At 43.0% G+C, this 24762-nt stretch overlaps 1 protein-coding gene across 1 annotated transcript in view; it reads right to left on the bottom strand.

Annotated features, from left to right (window-relative positions):
• abcc8 (ATP-binding cassette, sub-family C (CFTR/MRP), member 8) overlaps window positions 1-24762 on the bottom strand; it is a gene marked incomplete at its 5' end in the record, with an annotated part of 53300 nt that overhangs the window by 3966 nt on the left and 24572 nt on the right. Inside the window, 21 exons of the mRNA XM_083665857.1 lie at window positions 194-272; window positions 514-644; window positions 1035-1155; window positions 1456-1569; window positions 1909-2011; window positions 2209-2301; window positions 2575-2802; window positions 3423-3589; window positions 5519-5766; window positions 8187-8283; window positions 10366-10491; window positions 10728-10865; window positions 11135-11215; window positions 11734-11818; window positions 13288-13386; window positions 13828-13866; window positions 18339-18371; window positions 21465-21570; window positions 21736-21808; window positions 22140-22262; window positions 22610-22718. Coding sequence (XP_083521983.1) covers window positions 194-272; window positions 514-644; window positions 1035-1155; window positions 1456-1569; window positions 1909-2011; window positions 2209-2301; window positions 2575-2802; window positions 3423-3589; window positions 5519-5766; window positions 8187-8283; window positions 10366-10491; window positions 10728-10865; window positions 11135-11215; window positions 11734-11818; window positions 13288-13386; window positions 13828-13866; window positions 18339-18371; window positions 21465-21570; window positions 21736-21808; window positions 22140-22262; window positions 22610-22718 — 2393 coding nt within the window. The remainder of the gene's footprint in view (window positions 1-193; window positions 273-513; window positions 645-1034; window positions 1156-1455; window positions 1570-1908; window positions 2012-2208; window positions 2302-2574; window positions 2803-3422; window positions 3590-5518; window positions 5767-8186; window positions 8284-10365; window positions 10492-10727; window positions 10866-11134; window positions 11216-11733; window positions 11819-13287; window positions 13387-13827; window positions 13867-18338; window positions 18372-21464; window positions 21571-21735; window positions 21809-22139; window positions 22263-22609; window positions 22719-24762) is intronic.

The raw sequence follows: 24762 nt of genomic DNA, 5'->3' as shown, positions 1-24762 counted from the left end.
ATTTTAAAAGAAGGAATTGTATATGATTATTGAACAAATGTATTAAACATCAGTTCTAATGGGGAAAAATCTCCCCTCAAAATACACATTTCATTGGGATCACTTGTACGAATGACACAGAGATGATCAGCTGACTGAAGGAACCAGTACTGTCAGCTTTAGTATTGTCATAGTAACAACCCGCAGTATTTACCCTCAAATGTGTCGACCATGCGGAAGAAGGCTAAAGAGAAGGACGACTTCCCACTTCCTGTCCTGCCACAGATCCCCACCTAGAAATACAGGAGGAGAGCACAGCCTCTTTAACATCATTACAATCATCACCACCATCATTGTCTTCATCATCATTATACCACTCACCATCATCATCATCATCATCACCACCATTTTCATCCTCATCTTTCATTATCATCATCAACACAAGCACAGCTCTACAGTCATTTCGCTGCTGATTGTTAAAGTCTATCCCTCCTCCTGGCTCTGTGTGTTTATTGTGTCTGTTGTGTACAATACCTTCTGTCCAGGGCTGATGTGAGCGTTGACATTTTTGAGGACAGGTTTCAGCATGGTGTCGTAACGAACACTCAGGTTCTGGATCTGAATCTCTCCCTGCTGGGGCCAGCCGTCCGGGACCTGGGACGGAGCTGGAGAGAGAGAGAAAGACAGTGGGTAATCCAGATGTCTAGTTTTCCACAGTCCATAGTTTTGTAGGTACAGTACAAGCTCCCAATTCAAGGTTACATGCCCCTGGGGTACGACTAGCATGCCTGTTGTACTGGAATGCTATCACTGTAGTACTCTAGTAGTGAGGTAGTAGACTGTGGGGAGGTCCCCAGTAAGGAACACCCTTTGGGAGAACCCTTTGGAAACCCTTATAGGTTCCATTTAGAACCTTCTGTGGAAAGGGTTCACAAAATGGTTCTCAAATGGTTCTCCCACAGGGACAGCTGAAGAGCCTGTATGATTCTAGGAAGCACCTTTTTTTCTAGGAGTGTAGTACTCTGTGAGATGTGGTACTAGGATAGTATACTCACTCAGCAGTCCCTCGTAGTTCTCAGGCTCTGTCCTCAGAAGGCCATTGATCCTCTTGACTGATCCCAGCTGCACCTCCATGTCGGCCAGGTTACGCACCATCCAGTTCAGGTAGTTAGACACCTGGGATAGATGCAACATCATCATCATGATACAGGTAAAACATCATCATATTATTACTTGTCCAGCATAAACCTGGGAGAGAGCTAAAACATCATCATAACAAACACCTGAGAGAGAGACAGAGAGAGAAAGGTAAACCCTCAGAGAGAAAGGTAAACCCTCAAGAGACAAGTAAGTTATCATACAATTGCAGAAATAAAAAATCAAACAAACAAACATACACAGTATCCTGCACAGATTCTACTCCATTAGTTCCTCCTCCCTCTCCTCTCTCCCCTCCCTCCCCAGAGTAGGCCTCACCATGAGTGCGTAGGTGAGCCCCAGTCCCACCAGACCAACAGAGAGGTGGTTGTACAGGCAGTTGGTGATGGAGGCCACAGCAGCTATTAGAACCACACATGCTCCAATGTACTCCTATATAGGAAGACAATAAGTTATAAACACACAGACTCCTCCCACTGTATCAAATCAAACTGAAGGATACAATACAATGCGCTACACAACAGAAAAATAAATAAAAGCAGAGAGAAAATAAAAAGACAATGAGACAAAAATACATACAGTATACAACTGTAAGTCACTAGTATGCCATTGGGAATAAAATGCTCTTTATTAAATTAATGTGCCCTGTAATTTTCAGAATTCCTACAGAGGGAGCAATCACCCAATAAAAAAGAAAATGAATGAAAACATGGAATACTAATCCTGAGCAGAACAGTTTATGATAGAGTAGAAACTAACTAAGCTCTTTACCATGCGGACCTCTAGCCAGCGATTGGCTGCGGTGAGGAAGAGGGAGGCGATGTTGTTGGCATCAGTGAACTCCAGTAACCTCTTCCTGAACCTCGGCTCATACCTGTCAAAGAAACAGAGCATACTAGAATTCTGGAGCAAGAACACTTTAACGCCTTCTAGACCATTCTAAGGTACTCTGTACCGTCAAACAGAAGTGCTGTAAATCTGTCTAATGATAGCCATGATCCGACCAATATAATCACAGTTGTAATTAACCTTACAGGTTGTCAGTGTGAACATGAGCATAATTCACTGTACCTGAAGGCCCGTATGGTGGTGAGACCCTCCACTGTTTCTGAGAAGTGGGACAGTAAAGGGAGCTGGGTGCTGTCATCCAACAGCTGTAGGTCCCTGACCAGGGGAGAGAGAGAGAGAGAGAGAGAAAGAGAGAATAATGGAGAAAGAATAAGGGGGAGTGGGAAGAGAGGAGAGACATACTGTAACTAATCATTGATGAAGACATAGACCACCCATCCCCCCACCCACCCACCTATCCATCCACCCACCCACCCACCTATCCATCCACCCACCCACCCATCCATCCACCCATTCACCCATCTATCCACCCATCCAACCACCCACCCACCCATCCACAAACCCACCCATCCATCCTAACAGACTCACCTGGAGGCGACCCGGAAGTACTTCTGTATGAAATAGCAGGTGATGGCCAGGGGTACGAGGACGATGAGGAAGACAGGGGTAACGTAGGAGATGACGCCCAGGGCGGACACACACAGCAGGCTGGAGCGACTCAGACACTCCAGGGTGGCAGGGATGTGCTGGTCTATGGTGTTGGTGTCTGAGGAGAATCGGTTAAGGATGCTGCCCAGAGGAGTGGTCTCAAACAGTCTGGAGAGACAAGGACACACATACATATGTTATACGCTATGAAAGGGACCGGTGATTCACTAGTAACATATATGAATGAGAATGACTCACTGAAGGGTAGAGAAACAGAGGAGCAGACGTTTTCTTTCAATGTCCAGGGAAGAAGTTATATATGTGAGTGCTCATCTTTGTGTGTATTCAGTGTGTGTGTGTGTGTGTGTGTGTGTGTGTGTGTGTGTGTGTGTGTGTGTGTGTGTATGATAATCGATCATCTGAGGGAGTGGGGTGAGACACAGCAAACAATATCATTCGCCCCATTACCCTGAGAGCCATCTGCCTGCCTCACACTGAACAAGACATCACAGTCCACACACACACACACATCATTTCACACTTTTACAGACACTTGTCTCTACACTTTATATTGCCATTAACTAGCAACCTTTCTCTGTTTTTGCAGGCTGCTGCTGTGTTGCAATTAGTACACACACATACATTACTCACACACACACACACACACACACACACACACACACACACAACACACACACACACACACACACACACACACACACACACACACACACACACACACACACACACACACACACACACACACACACACACACACACAGCCTTACCTCATAGGGGCCAGTATGATATTGTGGAGCAGGTTTTGGTGTAGGTTCTTGGCCACTCTCAGGCCTGTCCACTCTACAGCCACAGAGGTGACCAGACACAGAACGATGCCCAGGCAGCACAACACACTGAACACCGACAGGTACCACGAGTGGCTGAACCCACACTCCTACAGGAAGACAGAGAGAGTTAAAGATGTGTGTGTGTGTGTGTGTGTGTGTGTGTGTGTGTGTGTGTGTGTGTGTGTGTGTGTGTCCTAGACCTCCAGTTGTGTGTGTGTGTGTCCTAGACCTCTAGTTTATGCCATATACAGTCCACGAGGCAGTCCTTAAAGCAGCAATGTGTCAGGGCCTGTGTTAGATAGCGTGACAGGGCTGTGAAGTGGCTCCAGTGTGTGTGGCTCCAATGAGATTAGATAAGCATGGCAAAGGGCTTTTCTCTCAAGAACATAAGCATGGCAAGAGACACTGACGTTTGGGTGTGTGTGTGTGTGTGTGTGTGTGTGTGTGTGTGTGTGTGTGTGTGTGTGTGTGTGTGTGTGTGTGTGCGTGTGTGCGCGTGTGTGTGTGTGCGTGTTTGCACATTCATCTACTGTCCCCCAACCCCAGCTGGCTGTCTTTAGCCTCTGAATGACTGTGTGAGGACACACACATACACACACACACACACACACACACACACACACACACACACACACACACACACACACACACACACACACACACACACTGACAGTGAGAAATGGTCTATTATAAGAGGCGTGCTAGGATAACCCCCTACAACTGGCCTGGCCCTAATGTGTGAAAGACAGCTTATTAGCCCTCTTCTGTATTTATAACATTATTAGTGCTCTTGGATTCAGGTGTCAGCTAGTGGTACTTATACTTGGCAGCCTCGGACGTGCTTTGCATGACTGTACACGGCTTCCAAAAGAAAAAAAACAATTAGCTTGCAAGATATTGCTCTGTGTCAGCTGTTGTGGGAAGCTTAGCTGTGTGGCGAAGACGGTGCTACTTGTATCCATGATATCTGTATAACCTTTGTTATATTTTTGGTTCTTTGATGTAATGATTTACTGTGAACCCAAATAAAGTATTTGTGTGTATTTGTGTGTGTCTGTGTGTGTGTGTGTATGTGTGTGAGTGTGTGTGTGTGTGCGTGCATGCGTGCGTGCGTGTGCGCTTGCGGGCGTGTGTGCCAGAGAGCAGGGCCAGGAGACAGGGCTCTGATAAAGAGGAGATAGGGGACTAGTTGGTGGACAATGGCTGTTGATAGACAACTTGGCCGTATGCAATCAACATTCAGTGGCAGATTATATCCAAGTAATAATGATCATATTGTAATATCATATTGTTATAATATAATAATATATAATATTACATCATACTGTAATATGATTGCCATGATTGCAAACCCTTTCTAAGTGAGCAATATATGATTATGATTATGAAATAAGAACAAAGATGAGGATGGGAGCCATGGGTCCAAATGTAAATATTAATCCTGCCTCTTATAAAGGGTAGGTGGCATTTGAATCTGTAAAGTTCCAGTTGGAGTGGAGTCTGATCAAGGCAGCACTTAGTAGTTGACATCTAAATCATTCATTTTTTAGCTTTGATGTTCTGTTCCCCTTGGTGTTTCCATTTCCTGACAGCAGCACTCTTTGTATTTCCAAGTGCTATTTCTTAATGCTACAGTACCCTGATATCCACACACTGTACCTAACTCAAAGCTTTCTGCAAATGCTTTCCTCCATACACGATTTACGTTTTGAGACAGTTTCCCAATTGATGCAGTTGTGTTCTGTTTGTGTATCTGCATATATGCAGATCAGGCTGAGACCTTGCTCAAGGGCATCTCAGCAGTATGGACGCATGCACCATCAGGGAAGCACAGTAAAGACAGTCTATTGGCTGTACATCTGGGTCAGATTTTCACCATAGAAATAGATTTAAAGTACACACACAGTAGTTCTGAAATACATGTTATACATGTACATGTTATGTCATGTTAAATACATGACATACAATACTTTCATGGTCCACCAGGAGCCATAGACATACTGTACATGCATCCCTCTCACATGAGCAGCTCTCACCTGAGTAGTGGTGCAGTTGCGCCCGGCGGCATCCATCTTGGCGATGATGACGTGGGAGGTCCAGTGGGCCAGCCAGTAGTCGATGGAGACCATGAGGGAGTGTTTGCAGAGCTGTGATAGGAGGAGAAAGGGCAGGAAGATGACCCCCGCTGAGGAGAGGTAGTTGCACCAGGAGCGCCAGGGGATGGTGGCACGATGACGCATCACTTGGGACAGGTCGTCCTCCTCCTCACTCTCCACAGACTCTTCTGGAAGGACAGAATGACGCATGAAGGAGGGACAGGGTTGTTTTTACTAGACTGTTTATTTGCTTGTTTGTTTGTTTGTTTGTTTGTTTATGCTATTCTTAAAACAAGACTAAATATCTTGAACTCTGTCATCAAAGTTGATTGCATCTTCATAAAGCTTTTCTCTCAAGAATATAACTTGTTTCATTTGTAAAATGCCCGGTAGTAAGATGTAATATCTAAGTCAGATAACATAAGACAGAAATCCTTAAAACAAGCAAAATAGTCTCACACCCTCGGGGCTTGATAAGTAAATCAATCTTAAAATAAGAATGATAACATTTAGAGACAGAATACAAGATAATCACACTTGTTCAGATTTCTATTTTTTTAGTGCACCTTTGATCTATGATCCAGGTTATAGTGTCCTCCTGTAGGACCTCTCTCTCCCCTCGCTCCCTCCCTCTATCTCACCCTTTCCTTTTCTCTCCCTCCCTCGCTTTCTCTCTCTCTGACTGATGCACAGTGACAGAGGAGTAGGAAGTTAAGTGGGCCACAGGGGAGGAAGAGTCTGTTTCAGCTGACTGATACAGACAAGGCCACACTACTGCATCTCAGATGGAGATGGATAGATGGATGGAGAAAGAGAGAAAAAGAGAGAGAGAGAGAGAGAGAGAGCAAGAGAGAAATAGAGTGTACCAGTGAGAGATAGTGTACCAGTGAGAGATCCTAATTTCTATTCTACTACATATGCTTATTACCATGTGTGCATGTGTGTGTGGGGGGGGGGGGGGCACTAACCATGGGGTGAGTAGCGTTAACGATCTCCCACCTAACAATCTCCCACCTACTCCCCCTCATCTAAATATACCTCATCACATCATGCATGCAGCAATCCTCAGAGCATGACTGTATGAGAGCATCTAGGAGTCAAGGGGCCAGAGGGACAGAGAGATGGCGGAAGAGAGAGGGAAAGAAAGAGGGACAGAGAAGAGATGAGAGGAGAGAGACTGGAGGATTAAGACTATTGTACGTAGCTCGCATTAGACATGCTGTTAAAGTCTTCAGCATTGGAAAAGTAGAGAGAGCAAGAGAGAGAGAGAGAGAGAGAGAGAGAGAGAGAGAAAGAGAATAAGAGACTAGATAGCGCAGACTGGTATGAATGGAGCATGGGAGGAGCAGGTGAGCCTACATGTCTACATGTTGCAGCAGCACAATGCCACAGACTCATGACCAGTCGGTAAAACCATGCGGTTCAGCCACACCTGCTTCAGCTATAAGAGGAGACATGATCCCACCAGTCCACCCAGGGGTGCCACCAGAACACGGGAGACAACACGGAACACAGATAAAGTGTCACACTGACAGGGTCAACTGCTGTCACCTCACAGTGACAGTTACAGTAAAAGCAGAGAGACATAGAGAAACATGATCAAATACAGTACAGTTCTACAAATAGACTGATATACAGTGCATGTGGAAAGTATTCAGACCCCTTCACTTTTTCCACATTTTGTTATGTTACAGCCTTATTCTAAAATGGATTAAATTATTTTTTCAAATTCATTTTTTTCCTCATAAATCTACACACAATACCCCATAATGACAAAGTGAAAACAGGTTTTTAGAAATTGTTGCTAATTTATGAAAAATAAAAAACTGAAATATCACATTTACATAAGTATTCAGACCCTTTGCTATGACACTCGAAATTGAGCTCAGGTGCATCCTGTTTCCATTGATCATCCTTGAGATGTTTCTACGACTTGATTGGAGTCCACCTGTGGTAAATTCAATTGATTGGACATGATTTGGAACGGCACACACCTGTCTATACAAGGTCCCACAGTTGACAGTGCATGTCAGAGCAAAAACCAGGCCATGAGGTTGAAGGAATTGTCCGTAGACCTCTGAGACAGGATTGTGTCTAGGCACAGATCTGGGGAAGTATTGAAGGTCCCCAAGAACACAATAGCCTCCATCCTTCTTAAATGGAAGAAGTTAGGAACCACCAAGACTCTTCCTAGAGCTGGCCGCCCAGCCAAACTGAGCAATAGGGGGAGAAGGGGTCAGGGAGGTGACCAAGAACCCAATGGTCACTCTGACAGAGCTCCAGAGTTCCTCTGTGGAGATGGGTGAACCTTCTAGAAAGACAACCATCTCTGTAGCACTCCACCAAAAGCACATGACAGCCCGCTTGGAGTTTGCCAAAAGGCACCTAAAGGACTCTCGGACCATGACAAACAAGATTCTTGGTCTGATGAAGATTGTACTCTTTGGCCTGAATGCCAAGTGTCACGTCTGGAGGAAACCAAGCACTGCTCATCACCTGGCCAATACCATCTCTATGGTGAAGCACACACGCACTCACGCACATGCACACACACAAACACAAACACAAACACACAGACTATGGTGAGATATGGCCTGTGACCCCTCACCTTCGTCGTCCTCCTCTGTCTTTGCAGCCTCTCTAGCGTACATGACCCTGCGCAGGTTCTTCCTCTCCAGGTCTGTCATACTCTTCTCCACCGTCTCCTGCACAACACACACACACACAAACACACATACACACACACACTGATGGAAATAGTGATTATGGTAGATTAATAAGTTACATGATGCATTAGTATTATAGTTGTCAGATCAGTTATAGGCTGCTCGATCAGACCCTCAGTCTCTGTCCACAGAAGGATTTGTTTTGTCTTAGGCCAAGCTGCTGGTGCCATTTCCAAACAGCATGGTAAACATGTTGACCTCGATGGGCACCGGCTACCCATATGATAAGACTGAGAGCAAAAGGGGGGTTGAGCAAGCATTAGATTTACTGTCTCTGATACTTTTCCACTGCTTGTAGTTTAGCTTAAAACTGAGGGTCAGCCTTCAGCACCTCAAAAATCCTTCCTGCTTTGCTGTTTGCTGTTTGCTGTTTGCTGTATCTCCCCCTTGTGTGCACATCGTATTCAATTATTGAAAGACACCGGTGATCTCATCTCATCTCTTGACTCCACACATCACACCTGAATCCAAGAATCCAAACAGACTTTGGCGTCATGAGCAGGCTGGGAAACAAACTGTAAATCTGAGTGACAAACTCTAAATGTTGATAATATCATACCTAACTTTGGCCAGTTAGATGTGAATATGTCGTTTGTCCCTCTTAGGTGACCCCACCCATTTGGGTAATAGAACATTAAAGAATCTCTTGGATGTGTGCCTGTGTGCGATAGGCCTTGTGGTAGGGATATAAAAGACTGTAATAGGGATACCAGAGGTTGTGGTAGGGATACCAAATCTAAGAGTCTGTGGAGTGACACTACACCACTTGTTTACCAGTTAATAGTTGAGAGATTCATTCCTCGTGCGCCTGAGCTTCGCAGCATTTTTGGACATGCCAACGTTAATCCGGTTTTATATTTGAGATGGAGCCTTGGGCCAAAGGGTGTAGATATCTCGGGAGGTACATATGTAGCTCTCATAATGCAAGGTGGAGCTTAATTGGTTAAGATATCTTGGAAAGAGTATATATCACAAGTTTCTTATCAAAGACCTCAGATGGTCTGCCACAGAGAATTTTAATGATCTTAAAAGGAAAGCTGCCACAGACGGCTGGGTAGATTGTCAGGGAACAGATAAAACAAAGTAACCACGCATGCACGCAATCATGTTAATGACTGTTGAATATGAAGAATAAACATCAGAAGTAAATGCACTTCACTGTAAGCTGCCACCCAGCAAAAGGTAGGCTTAGTGTAGTCACAGAGAAGAGTGTAAAAGTAAGTGGCAATATCTTAGATGCTTATTTTCCAGGGACAATTTGAAGTAGGTTTAACCAAGAGAAACAAAAACTGTTTGAGTGAAAGAAAGGTGTTTGATGGTGAGACTTGAGAGGGCTTTAACAATGTAAAGCATGTAAAGGGTTGAAGAATGGTGTTGTTGAGTTGAATGAAACAGATTTGTAGACTAGATGTTGGGGTAGAGTGAGTTTTGGGTAGTATGAAAGAAAATGGAAGTTATTTTTAAACCAAAGGCAAAAATGCCAGGTACTACTGAAAGGGAGGGGATAGAGATGGTGGTGCTGATTAACAGGTTCAAGCAGACAAGAGATTATGATGATGTTCAACTAACAGTAATTGTCATCTCATGCACTCCTCGATCAGATCAAAATATTGTATAAGATAAATAGAGTTAAAAAGTTGCTAATGAAATTGCAACCTGACGGTAACTAACCTTCACATTTTGTGAGGGGATTTTGTGAGGGAATTTTCTGACTATTATAGAGGACATTTTTAATATCTTGAAAACGTTTATTTAGTTTTTGGAAAAAGAATAAGGACATTTTAGTATTAACAGTAAACACTGACATCTTAATAACACTGAAGAAGTCTAACCCTTAAATATAATGTCAGTATGAAGTCTAAATAATGCTGACCTCATCCAGTTACTGCGAAATGGTTCTGCAACATTTAAGGCATATTTACACACACACACACACACACACACACACACACACACACACACACACACACACACACACACACACACACACACTGTATGTAAATACTCCTGGGTCAATAGCAGATTGCTAAAGAGAGCCTGACCTCTCCCGGAGCCCCTCACCTTCTCAAAGTCCTGGTCCTGACGGTTCATGAGGGTCTTCCACTGTTCAAACAGCTCTGGCTCAGAGTTCTGGATGTCCTTCAGAGTCCCTTCTGTCTGGATGGTCCCATCCTTCATTGCTATGATCTGGGGAGGGAGGAGGAGAGAGGAGGGTGAAGGAACAGGTAATTGAATATATTCTTTATCAAACCTTTATTCAATTACAATAAACCATCTCTATTTCAAGGGGAACTGAAAGTCAAACAGATCAGAATTTAGTCTGTGCACACGCGCACACACACACACACACACACACACACACACACACACACACACATACACACACACACACACACACACACACACACACACACCACTCTTACCCAGTCTGCATGTGGTAGATACTGCAGTTTGTGAGTGACCAGCACCACTGTTCTCTTCTCCTCTTTCAGCAGTTTGAGGATGCCCTCCTGCATCAGATGGTCACTCAGGTGGATGTCCAGGGCAGAGAACGGGTCGTCCTGACAACAGAGGGAGAGAGAGGTTAAAGAGAGGGAATATAGAAAGTTTAAAGAGAGGGGAAAGCCTTTTGTAACAAAATGAATGCAAAAAAACTATGGCAGTTGAAGAGCAGAAGGTAATTTGCAAAGGTGCCATACATTAAATGAACTGCTGTACTGTATGGTGACCTTACTTGAATAATGTGTATTATTGCTATTACTTTAGTAGAGCTACCAGAACTAAACCAAATCATTATCCTGTTGACCTGAGTCAGCTGATGTAGACTCACCAGAAAGACTACATTGGTCTGTTGGTACAGGGCTCTGGCCACACTGATGCGCTGCCTCTGTCCCCCTGAAAGAATGATACCCTGTAGAGAGAGCGAGAGAGAGAGAGAGAGAGAGAGAGAGAGAGAGAGAGAGAAAGAGAGAGAGAGAAAGAGAGAGATTGTGTCAGGACCTCTCCCTGAGGGCAGACTACTATTCCAGTTCTTAGCTTTTAAAGGTTCAGTTGTGTTGCATTATTCACTACCGGACAGAAACAAACGCACGCACACACACACACGCACACGCACACGCACACGCACACGCACACGCACACACACACACACACACACACACACACACACACACAAGCCCTGAACAGTTAGTTAGTCAGTTAGCTTATGTGCAAGAAATATTCAACCACTCTTTAGGAGAAATGAAAGTTCAAGAAAAGGTGCTTCTTAAATCCTTGTTGTCAAAAACCAACATGTTTCAGCATCAAAGGACATCTATACAAACATAGAGGGGGGGGGGACACTGATCCTTGCTCCTGTCTCAGTCTATTACTCACACACACACACACACACACACACACACACACACACACACACACACACAGACTGACCCTCTCTCCTATCTCAGTCTGGTCTCCCTGTGGCAGTATGTCAATATCAGGTTGTAGGGAGCAGGCCTCAATGACAGCATTGTATCTGGAAAGCACAGAGAAGGCAACACAACAAAGACAATGTGACTTTAGGTGACATTAGGAAAGACCGAAAATGGCTGCTCTGTCAATAAGAGTCCATAGTCAGGAGAGCATGACTGATTTGTAGTTGTGTAATTTTTACACAGCAGTGATGTAATGGTCATTAACTTTCTAGTGAGACTTAAGGTGAGTGGACAAACGATTTTGCAGCAAAGTCGGGGTGTAGTTGCCAGAGGCTGCACTGGCTGGTATTGAGATTATGACCCTCAACTCTATATGCTGCACCAAAAGCCAAGAGGCTTGGTTGAGTCAGAATATACTAAGTCTGCCACATAGTAGCTACAAGACCATGGTAATTCATGGAGTTTTATGGTAACTATATGAACACAAAACATATCTGAACAGAAGTCCAAACAATCTTATTGTATGTGCAGCAACAGAAAACATTCACAGAAAACATGATTCGCCAAACAACTTCATAGAGATGCTGTTCAGTATAGCTCCAGAATACCCCAAAGAGGAGAATAGAAACAAAGAGCTTCTAGGAACACTGTAGCTCCCGATGGGCTGAACCAATGCACTATAAGAGAGAGAGTGAGAGGGGGGGGGGGGGTGAGAGAGATGAGGGATGAGAGGGGGAGGGAGAGAGAAAAAGAGCAATGAGAAAGAGAGAGAGAGATGAGAGAGAGAAACTGTATCATTGCACTAAGGTGGATGGGAAGTGACAGTGGGGTAGAGAGGGATAGAGAGACAGGGGACAGCCAGAGAGAGAGAGAGAGAGAGAAGGAGACAGTAGACAGTGGGCAGAGAAGGAAACAGTGGGAGTGGGTAAACATCCCTCTTTTATATAATGTCTCCATAGCAACAAAGCAGGGTTCCATTAAATTTCTTTTTTTTAAGGACAGTCCATTAGGCACAAAGAGTAGTGAGGACCATAAACACACGCAACCAGCCTCTCTGGGAAACCATTTGTTGTGAGGATACAGAAACGTGTGTGCCGTACCCATCCACTGGCAGGGAAAAACAGCATATGGTGTTGTGCCACTGCTAGGGAGGTCTGGGTGACAGGGCAGGAACCCTCCACATTGACAAAATAGGGAAACATCTTTAGAATTAATTGAACCAGCGGTCAAAGAACTCTTAGGCCTGGATGCCCATGCCAAGATAGTTCACTTGTGTGCTCTTATTGAGGCCTTAGGACTTTTCACTGGCCTCTTGGATGTTTCATTGGGGATATGCTGTATAGTATGTCTGACCAAAGAGGTTTAATATGAAGAGGTTCTATTACTATTTGATATAACAATATCAAATGTGGGTGCAATCTTTGTGTTCTGTAGTGTTTGTTAATACTTTATTTGAAGGTCTGCCCATCGAACTGCTTATAGATATTGGTCACATAGTTTGTGACCAATAATATATTAAGCTGATTAAATAGATGATTTACATGTGATTACATCAGTACTCTAAACTCACCTGGGTTTGATCATGGGCATCTCAAAGGTGATGTTGTCCACTAATGTGGCATTCAGGAGCCAGGGCTTCTGGGAAGCATAGGCAACAGAGTCTCTCTTCCTGCCAGACAAACACAGCGAACACACATATCAGCAGGTGTCAAGATGAATTGTGGTATAGAAAGTACAGTACAAAAGAACCAGTCAACCAGTGCACACTCCAATTTACTACACATTTTACTACACTGCAGGATGTCGAGATATTTGGCACACTACATCAGTCTTACTAATCACCCTGTTCACCTCAACCAAAGCTGTCCATAGATTTCTCCTCTTGATGACGCACAAGGACACACACACTTGCTTTTGTTGTTTTTTTAATTGATTTTCCTTCAGCATTGTTCAATAACAAATGGCAAAGCAGGGGAATATCTTGTTTATGGAGTCACTTCAGTGTATTTTCCAGATAGCAGTTGTATTGTTCTGTTCTGTAGATAACAGTGAATACATCATCTCCATAGTGACCATCTGGCAGGACAGGAGTCATGTTGTGTGTGCTCACCTGATATCGCCTTCGCCAGATGCAACCTTGTCTGTAGGACTGCAAAGACAAATACACACATACACGCAGGCACACACACACGCACACACACACACTGATTACCTTATTTGAAGTGTGAAAATAAGTGTTATTTAAGTGTTGAGGTGTGAAGTCATACCGATCATTTCAGTCTGATTATTAAATACATAAAAATTAACAAATTAGAGATCCCTAGTTGTTATTATTATTATTCCCTAGTAGTAATTACATCACATTTGCTATTTATAAGTCATATTTATCCAAATCCAGGGGTAGGCCTATACAGTATACATTATTTGAAATTACTGGGAAAATGACAGACTGTGGTTTTAATGAAGATGTTGCTGTTTAAACATCGGCCATGTTTGACCTGAAACCTACCGTATGGATCATATTGAATTGTAGCCTAATGATGAAATAACATGCACTTCTGTCTTTCCTAAAATACAACACTGCCCCTTTAAGACAGATCTCAGCCAGCCAGTGTGTCTATCTTGCATTGAACAGCACTAAACTAGTTGAGCTACAAAATATGATATATATTTTACTTTTATTCTATAAACTACTGACAACATTTCCAAATAAAAATATTGTTATTTAGAGCATTTATTTGCAGAAAATGACAACTGGTCAAAATAACAAAAAAGATGCAGTGTTTTCAGATCTTGAATAATGCAAAGAAAACAAGTTCATATTAAACAACACAATACTAATGTTTTAACTTCAGAAATCAATATTTGGTGGAATAACCCTGATTTACAATCACAGCTTTCATGCGTCTTGGCATGCTCTCCATCAGTCTTTCACATTGCTGTTGGGTGACTTTATGCCACTCCTGGCGCAAAAATTCAAGCAGCTCGGCTTTGTTTGATGGCTTGTGACCATCCATCTTCCTCTTGATCACATTCCAGAGGTTTTCAATGGGGTTCAGGTCCGGAGATTGGGCCGGCCATGACAGGGTCTTGATCTGGTGGTCCTCCATCCACACCTTGATTGACCTGGCTGTGTGGCATGGAGCATTGTCCTGCTGGAAAAAACAATCCTCAGATTTGGGGAACATTGTCAGAGCAGAAGGAAGCAAGTTTTCTTCCAGGACAACTTTGTTGTGGCTTGATTCATGCGTCCTTCACAAAGACAAATCTGCCCGATTCCAGCCTTGCTGAAGCACCCCCAAATCATCACCGATCCTCCACCATATTTCACAGTAGGTGCAAGACACTGTGGCTTGTAGGCCTCTCCAGGTCTCCGTCTACCGATTAGACAACCAGGTGTTGTGCAAAGCTGAAAATTGGACTCATCAGAGAAGATGACCTTACTGCAGTCCTCTACAGTCCAATCCTTATGGCCTTTTGCGAACCTCAGTCTGGCTCTTCTTTGCTTCTCATTGATGAAGGACTTTTTTCTAGCTTTGCACGACTTCAGCCCTGCCCCTAGGAGCCTGTTTCGAACCGTCCTCGCCGTGCACTTCACCCCAGCTGCCGTTTGCCATTCTTTTTGTAGGTCACTTGATGTCATCCTACGGTTGTTGAATGACATTCAAATGAGTTGGTGGTCATCCCGGTGAGTGGAGAGTCGTTTTCACCCTCTGCCGGTCTGTAGCTTTGTTGTCCCTAATGACTGCTGCTTGACCTTGTTCTTATGAACCGCCGTCTTTGAAATTTTAAGGATGGAAGCAACCTGACGCTCACTGTATCCTCACTGTATCCCTCTGCCAGTAAAGCCAGAATTTAACTTTTCTTTTCAACTCTTTTGGCATGGTCAATAGTTATTTTTTTATTCCATTTTATTTTTTTATTACTTTTGAAGTACTACTAAATAACAATGATAGTTGGCTTACATTTATGACACCTAGTCCTCCAAGGCAGTTAGGGTTAGGGTTAGTCATGATGACTAATTACGGTTATTGACGATACCATGAATATTAATATTCTATTACTCCACCTTTGCAATTAATAATTACTACTTCAGTAATGATTGTCAATTATGTTATACCCTTGTTCATCAAATTTTTTTAAATATTAGAAAATATATATATATGATTCGTTTTGGTGTTAAATTAAAAATGCATGAAAGCACTTGGAATGCAAGTAAGCCATCATCAATTACGTTTTGCCCCAGGTATCCTGTCCTTGGAAATAAGTCAGATTGCCTTTTAATATATAAAATGATTTTCGAAAACCTATTTTCTTTTTTTTACATCTCCATTGGAGCCCATTTATTTTCCCTTACTCTCTTTAGCACTCCCTGCTGGTACAAAATCAAATGTTTTGCAGGAGTGGGAGTTCTCCTGTATATACTGTACATTCTCTGCTCATACTGTACCTGGTGAATATAACAACTAGAAAATAATAACAAATAAGTATTTTATCTTGGGGGCCTTATGTGATCGACTACTTCGCCCATGTTTTGGGCCAGCCCAATCAGAAAACTATGTATTAACCAAATTAATAATTTATCATCTTTTTAAATTTTATTTTTGTATTTTTGTGAAGGGCAGTATTCGTTAAACAATGAATCAGGTTTGTATGGCCTTACCATGGAAGTAATGCATATACTTGGTTTGCAACACAAACCAAACAAGCCCCTCACTGCCCTACATGAGCACGTCTAACATTGGCCTAAAAATAAACCCCCTATTACTTGCTGTAATTTGCAGACTCAACAAGCACTCGAGACTCTGACACACTCTGATCATAGAACAGTTAGAGTTCTTTTAAATTGCTGTAAACATCACTGCTACAATGCATGTAGATTTGGTTTTGTTGTGTGTTTGTTGTTGTTTTTCTGCTATTGACAATTTACACTGGGGAAGTGGAACCTATTATCAACATGGCATATAAGATAACTTGCTTGTTGGAGGGTAGGAAGCACCCCAGCTGGACGCACACACACCACACACACACACACACACACACACACACACACACACACACACACACACACACACACACACACACACACACACACACACTGCTTTGATTGAGGGAGTAATCTGAGCCCCTCTGTGCCAGGGGTGACAGGATCCGCCTGTCCTTGGCTGAGGCTCCCATCTTCATAAGAGGATGACCCGGGGAAATGAGAGAGGAGGTGGAGAGAGAGAAAGAGAGGCAATGAGAGAGGAGGAGTGGGGAAGGAGGCTGGGTTATTCTGGGGGCGTTCCTGTCTGGGGTTGATAAGCAGCCTCTGATCCTAGTCAGAACAGCTCTCTCTGATGACAGGTTCAGTTCAGACAGAGGAATGCCACAGACATGGCGTCATGGCACTGTGTTCCAGTCCTTACACCCAGTCCCACACTGCATCAAGCCCTTCAGCAGATCTCAAAAGAACGGATGGGTTTAAACAATATGGTGTTAACTCAACCGAGTCTACGAGAGATAAAGGTGAATCTGAAACCATGCTGCTTACACTGATCCAATCCTGTCATATCTGTTCATACTGTATGTGCCTTATTATAACTTGTGAAGCACATTGCATTTATGTACAACATGTGCTATATAAATAACATTTGATTTGATTTGATATCTACTGTATGAAAAATGTAATAGGCTAAGGGTTGATTTGGGACTTGTTGGAAATCTGCCACCATGGCGAAATTCAGTTTGAATTTCCAAACAAAATCCTCTCTAATAATAATAATAGTATTATTATAAAAAATAAAAGACTGACTTGCCGTGTTGGACATTAGCTGTTGTGTTTCAGCATGTGCGCACGATTCGAAGAGGCAGCCACTAGAGACAAAAAGGCGAAAATCCACTCCCCAAGAAAACTCCTGGGAGTAACAACATGTTTGAATGCAAACCGAGTGTCGGGTGGAGTACCCATTTTAGAAGGCGCCTTTTCTGGATCAAAACAGCGTTCGTAAATGAAATATTTCTCATATATATCTCATTTCGTGATCACTACTGATTAAACATAGTCATTACAACCTTTAGGAATCTTTTATGAAGCTTGAATGTTACATACTGAACCTTATTTGTGTATTTTAATGTTACTGTAAGTGTGGCCATAATTATGTTGTGCACTTAAGTGAGACAGTAAAGAGGCACTAAACTCAGACCCATTCATTACAGAGCAATACAAGCTCATGAATAATACATGAGCTTTTCAATTTGTTTTGGATTATAAAAAAAACATCAATAGTTGAGTAAAGGCTCACTGGAAAATATAGTGCATTACAGGTTACACACACACACACACACACACACACACACACACACACACACGGGTCACCGGCCCTGCAGTGACAGAAGATATATGGTCTGGTGAGCCTCTGTGACAGTGATCTATGGTGCATTGAAATGTTCCCACTGTTTATTCATGAGAGGAAGTGATGTGTGTGTGTGTGTGTGTGTGTGCATGCGTGCGTGCGTGCGTGCATGTGTGTGTGTGTGTGTGTGCGTGTGTGTGCATTTCCTATTGTCCTTTACCTCTAGTTTATGCCATATACAGTATTAGTGTATTGCCTCCTCTCTCTACTGAGTCTGAGCACCTACCTCTCATCTCCCTCAGAGTCCAGGTTGGGCAGGCTGCATAAACGGAAAGAAAAAACAGAGGTCAAGAGGGGAAAAGTATGAATAACAACAATATTTCACAAACTTGTATTCTATGCTTTTTTACAGATACTACTGAGTAGGTATGCCAGCTCAAAGATTTTAAATAACAATATTTTTCGATAAGAACATTCTTTGACCTTTGATGCCACTAGTATTACTTGCTGTGCCCCCCTTCATTGACATCTGATTGGCTTTGCACATGCCCGTTAGGAGCTGTGTTCTATTTTTAGCTTTGACAAGTTGTCACATTTCCTGGAGGTCCTAGGACAGTGTATTAATGATGTGTGGGTTTAACACCAAAAACATTTAAAATGGCCACCACTCGAGGACAATACCAGAGAACACAGCTGTCACTGAGTGTTCCGGGGAAGTGACATTTAAGAACCCTTAGTATGCATGCCACACACACACACACACACACACACACACACACACACACACACACACACACACACACACACACACACACACAAACACACACACACACAGAGACACACAAACAAACACAAGCAATTTATTGTATTGAGGAGGTGCTAAACCCCAAATAAGCTAAGAGGATCAAGGTCTTTGTGACTCTGTGACAAACGGCAACAAGATAGCCCTTTAAAACATTAGGATCAAACAACTGTTTTTAAACATCTGATCAGACCTGCTTCCACCATGGATGATTGTGGATATAAATGTTAGAAGTTAGATATACAGTATAATACTTCCATGTGTTATCCTTCCAATGAACACAACACTGTTTGTCTTGTTTAACCCTGAATAAAATCAATGTATCACTCCCCTAATTTAATCCACCCTACTTTATCAGTGACCCACCTAAAATCTAATTACAGTACATTCAAAGTGAAGTCCCATCAAAAGTAACAACAAAGTTAGACCGTTTCCAACAGTGTACTTTGAAGCTCCCAACCAAAGCACTGTGGAAAATCACCCCATCAGGTTGATAGCTAATGACCCATAACAAGGTCTTTCGATAAGACTTCATGGAGAGATGGCTGTGTCATTGTGTTCCCACAGGATAATCAACCTATTAGAGCTAATGATAGCCTGCTGCTTTCATCTTGGTCTCCCTATCATGACAGGGTAATTTTATTCTTCATGTGTGTCAGGGTGTACAGGGAACTGGGAGCAAAATGGGAATGATAAAGACCATTATCGCAAAGGCAGCATCCGCAAAGGCAAAAGATAGAACCATTCTTAACTGAAAAATACCCGAAGAAATTCATTGAAATCTTCAGACAACACTACAATGGTATTGGTAATGTAGAAGGATTTTCTCCCACGGATTCTGTCGTTGTCCCCATTAAAACATAAAGGGACAGATCAGGGAGGAGAGGATTAATGGTCTGAGTCTTTCCTGATGACCACGCCTGATAATGATACATTCTAACTATGAGGCGCCATCATCTCAGACTCTCTCAGCCCAAATGACTATCTCAACACTCCTCTCATTAACACTCAAACATGTCTTATAGATCTATTCTATTCTATTCTATTCTATTCTATTCATGACCATAGTTGGTATCAACCTAATGATTGAGTCCTTAATAGAGACTATGCTACTGTATTCTACTATATCCTATTCTACTCAATTCTATTCTATTCCTGCTATACTAAATATCAGCTATGATTGAATTTTCCATAGACCAGAGACTAAATACAGATCTACACAGTGCTCCTCAAAGTCATCTCAGTAACTCTGTGCATGCGCTCTGCCATACTTGGAACACAAGGTCGACTCCCTCCTGGGGGCCTGGCACAGGGGTGAGGAGGAGGGGGAGACTAGGGGAATCCGGTGGGAGAGGGATTACACACGTGGCATGCTGTCTAACGTATGTAAAGATAAAGAGTGTGATGACAGTATAGTGAAAATGCTTTGAGGTCAACACAGAGACTCCATGTTGAGACTAATCCATACAGATTACTCTACGCTTCATCATCAGAGTGTTTACTGTTAGGTGATTGATGACAATTATGATGGCGAAAATATCCCACAAAAAAGATCTGACACAACATTTCAAAGCTACAACTACTCAATATCCAGGATTTGGGCCAACAGCTCCTAATCTCCAACAGTAATGGTCCCCTCTAAACATCCCATTTAAACACTTTATGGCGTCTTAGAATTAAACGGCTGATCCTTTGTCCATCTCTGGGGTGATGCAGGGTGTAGAATGCGAATATTTGTGGGTGTGCCAGCTTTGTCTTGGCACGAGGCCAGGATTGGGTTTGTTTGGCTGGCCAGGAGACAGTGCCAATCTAAACAGGGGAATTGGTCTTAATAAACATATCAAGAGATAGACAGTAGACAGTAGTCTGACCATGGCAGGTGGCCATTCACAGAGGTGATAGGTGCTCTTTAAAGTTGCCCTCCATACCCCACCTTTCACAGAGCTACCAAGCTACAGTACATAAAGTCTATGTAAAGTACTCAGACTAGAGTCAGTAAGACAGCCTGTAAGTCCTTCCTTCAAGTGTGAGAAACCATCTTGACACTCCAACTGTCCTTTCATCTCTTAAGTGTCTCAGCATTTGAGAAATCTGCAACATAAGCTCTATTTAAACAAGCCGTGAATCTAATTACATTACACTGCAGTTTCATGTCAAGAGGGGAACTTGGAGAAGCAGTATTGATGTTAATTAAATAGCCTTGGAAGCTGCACAGTATTTATCCCTGTCTCCAAACACATAAAACAAATGCATTCTCTCTCCCTCCCCCTGAGACAGACTAATTACTACACGTTGGCAGTGCAACACAGGACATTTAACAATGCTAAGAGAGGTAACACGCTCGTAAACGCTCGCCCTCCTATCGATCACAGCAAGCAGGGACTTTAATCAATTCTCATTCACCATTTAACCTTTCAGCCATGGGAATGGGCTTCATATGAGCTAGGATCTATTTGTAAATACTCTTTGTAATTCTGTCCATATCCTTTTGCATTCTATAAACCGGGCAAGATGGACAGGAAAAACATCTTTAATAATGTAGTTCAAATGTCAATGCTGATTAAGTCAGAGGAACTAATGCCTGATGGGTGTGAGTGAGGTGCATGTTACCTGTTCCAGGTGACACTCCCAGAGACCTTCTGCATCTCTCCCAACGCTGCCAGCAGCAGAGACGACTTCCCACAACCCACCTGGCCCACGATCATGGTCAGCTGACCTGAGACACCGACACCAACACCGACACCGACACACACACACACACACACACACACACACAGAAGAGAGCAAGGCATAGAGCATTGTAGTTAGCAAGAAACCAAAGTCTAATATTATGATCTAAAATAGCTATTTCTAATATCACTTATTAACACTAGAGCCTCACCATAAGGAACCTTGATGTCGACATTTGACAGGGTGGCAGGTCCGTCTGTCCAGGTGAAATACCCACTCGTTATCTGGAGAAAACATCACACAGACATATCGACCGAAGCAAAATGTCAAAGATGGACTCATCACTCAATACTGCCTCTGTAACATAATCTGAACACAAATAAACAGTCAGACAGGACGAGTAGGGACAGCCCCAGCAGCATACTGATGAAACAGAGAGATGGACTGAACCTAATTGTATCCATCCATCCATCCATCCATCCGTCCATTTGTCTATCCGTCTATCCATTCCTCCATCCATCCATCTGTCCATTTGTCCATCCATCCATCCATCCATCCATCCATCCATCCATCCATCCATCCATCCATCCATCCATCCATCCATGTGAAACTCACCCTTATGCAGAGATCCTGGTCCTCCTCCTGGGGAGCCATGTCCCCCTCATGGTTGGAGGTCTGAGTTCCATAGTTGCACCACTCTTCCCTGGGGTGTCGCTTCCTGTTCACCACCTTCAGGGGCTGAGGGGTTCGGAGGGAGGGGGGCGGGCATGGTTTAGAAGAGGGCTAACAGTATGAATGCCCCAGTGAGAGAGAGGAGGTGGGAGTGGTGGTAGTAGAGGTGGTGAGAGTGTGTGTGTGGTTAAGGTGGAGGGAGGAGGACACAACATACAGTAAGGAGAGACAGTGAATAAAAAAACGAATGAGCCTGTGAGTGAGAACAGTAATGTGCGTGATGTCAGAGAGTAGCTGGACTTTTGCCTGGGCAGGGTGTGTGTGTGTGTGTGTGTGTGTGTGTGTGTGTGTGTGTGTGTGTGTGTGTGTGTGTGTGTGTGTGTGTGTGTGTGTGTGTGTGTGTATGTTCTCACCACAGCCTGGTACTTGTTGCGGTTGTTGGGGCCAGATGGAACAGGAGCTGTGGGCTCCTGCTCCTCTCCAATCTCATCACTGGAGAAGAACTCACTCAGTTTCTGCACACTGGAGAGGGGGACACAACAGCAAGAAAGCTTTCAATTTGTTAGTTTTGTGGGTAATGGGAAATTAAATCAAACCATTAGATGTCAGGTTTTTCTCTTCGGGCTGTGTATGTAAGACAAAGGCTGAGTATAAAGACTTTTTATCACTCTCAAGACAGGTAATTTCAGATAAGGCTAAAATGTTGACAATAACAGTTGACAATAACAAGTATTCTCTCCCCTCTTTTCAGTTTTAAGGTTTAAACTACAGCATTATAACCATCTATCCTGTTGGCAATCACATAATCTAAGTGCAACAACATGCATACATCTGGATAAACAACCAAATATGGATGAAACACATCAGCCAAAACTAAGTCAACCTACATAAAAGTGTGAAAACGATTAGTAATAGCCCTGAGTAAAAACATGACTACACTATATACACAAACAATATGGGCCTATAAGTCCATTCAACTGTGAACAGTCATACTGGTACACCTTAGGCTGTTCAATGAGGCAACATTTATTTGGAGAGTTCTGATTGGACAATCAATTCTGTGGAACATGACTCGACATGAGTTGTACAACTGATCTTCTCTCTCTTAAGCTTTCTTATACTCTCTATAAAATGAAATACATGCTCTTCACCCACTCTGGGGCTGGCATCCACTTCAAAACAAGACCAGAATTCTCGGATACACTCCAATGGCAGGACCCACAGATTCATTCACTGAAATCCTATTATGCAACCCCCCTTATTTCCTTAATTTTGTCAATTGTATCCTTAACAGCTTCAGACCTTTTTAAATTAATTATATGTGAGGGAGGGCCTCTCTTGAACCAAGAGCAGAGGCAGAACCAACGTAGCTAACAGCATATGCTACTCTGCAGTGTGGCTTGGACCAGATGGTAGCATAGATGGTTATGTCAATAACAGGATGTTCCTGGTTTAGTACTAAGGACAGAGGATTTGACTAAGATGACCCTGCTGGGATATCAATATCACATTCATACTGCTGTGACAGTAATGAATAAAGATAGCATCCATGGCTCTGACTCAGCGCATTTCATTGAGTGCCACTGAATAAGGGCCCTAAGTGAGCCTTGTGATGTGCAGCCTTCCAGTACAGCGAGACACTCCCCTCTAAGAAATCCTGGACTGTGATGAGGAGTAGGATGAAGCAGACGGTTCCCATCCTTTTCCAATCAGAACCAGTGTTACTTCAGTCAAACAGTTTATAACACCCCACTAAGCTACCCCAATCACATCTTCCCATCCCATCCAATAGCAAACAGTCTAATCTTTAACTCTCTACCCAATACCTCCACCTGCCTGTTGTTTACAATACCAGCTGCCAGGAATCGGGGTTTTAAATGGTATACAAATTGACCAATCATTCCTGATTGTCCCAGGATACATATCCAAACTCCACTTAGAGAAATCAGCCTGTGCGTCATTGATTTTATGAGAGTAGGGGCTCATATTCACTCTTAGTAAGTAAAGCAGCCAATAAAGCATTCAATCACACACTATTCATTCTGTGCCAATGACTGTAACCAATGGTACAATAATGATGCATATTGCCTTGATAATACAACACTCTACCGCCAGCTATTTAGTAAGGTCAATCACTCCCATTATTTTTCTATGACATTACAGCTCTGTATAGTGCTATAATTACTCAGCAAAGAGGCTAGTAGAAGATGGTGGAAACAGCCATTAACATGACATGTGGAATTCAAAGAAGTGGGGAAGTAGCTCTCTGACAACCTAATTATAGTAGATGTGAAAGTAATTGTGAGCAAAGAAATCAATATTTACAGTCACAGTCTATCACATTGTGAATAACTGAGGGAAATAGTGAGATGATTTACTAGTGCCAGAGACACTGAAGCAATACTTGAGTGAGATGACTGGCCCCCTAAATCAAGATCAAGTCAAGAAGTGCTACTTTTACTGAGCTCAGTTCTACTCCACTTACCTATTATTAGTTCAAGTCATCTCCACCTCCACTAATCTCAATGACAATGATCTTGAGGTGACTTATCGATCAGAGAATCAA

The sequence above is a fragment of the Argentina silus genome (genome assembly GCF_951799395.1).
Source record: "Argentina silus genome assembly, chromosome: 3".
NCBI classification, from domain to species: domain Eukaryota; kingdom Metazoa; phylum Chordata; class Actinopteri; order Argentiniformes; family Argentinidae; genus Argentina; species Argentina silus.
This window is presented reverse-complemented; position numbering and strand designations above follow the sequence as displayed.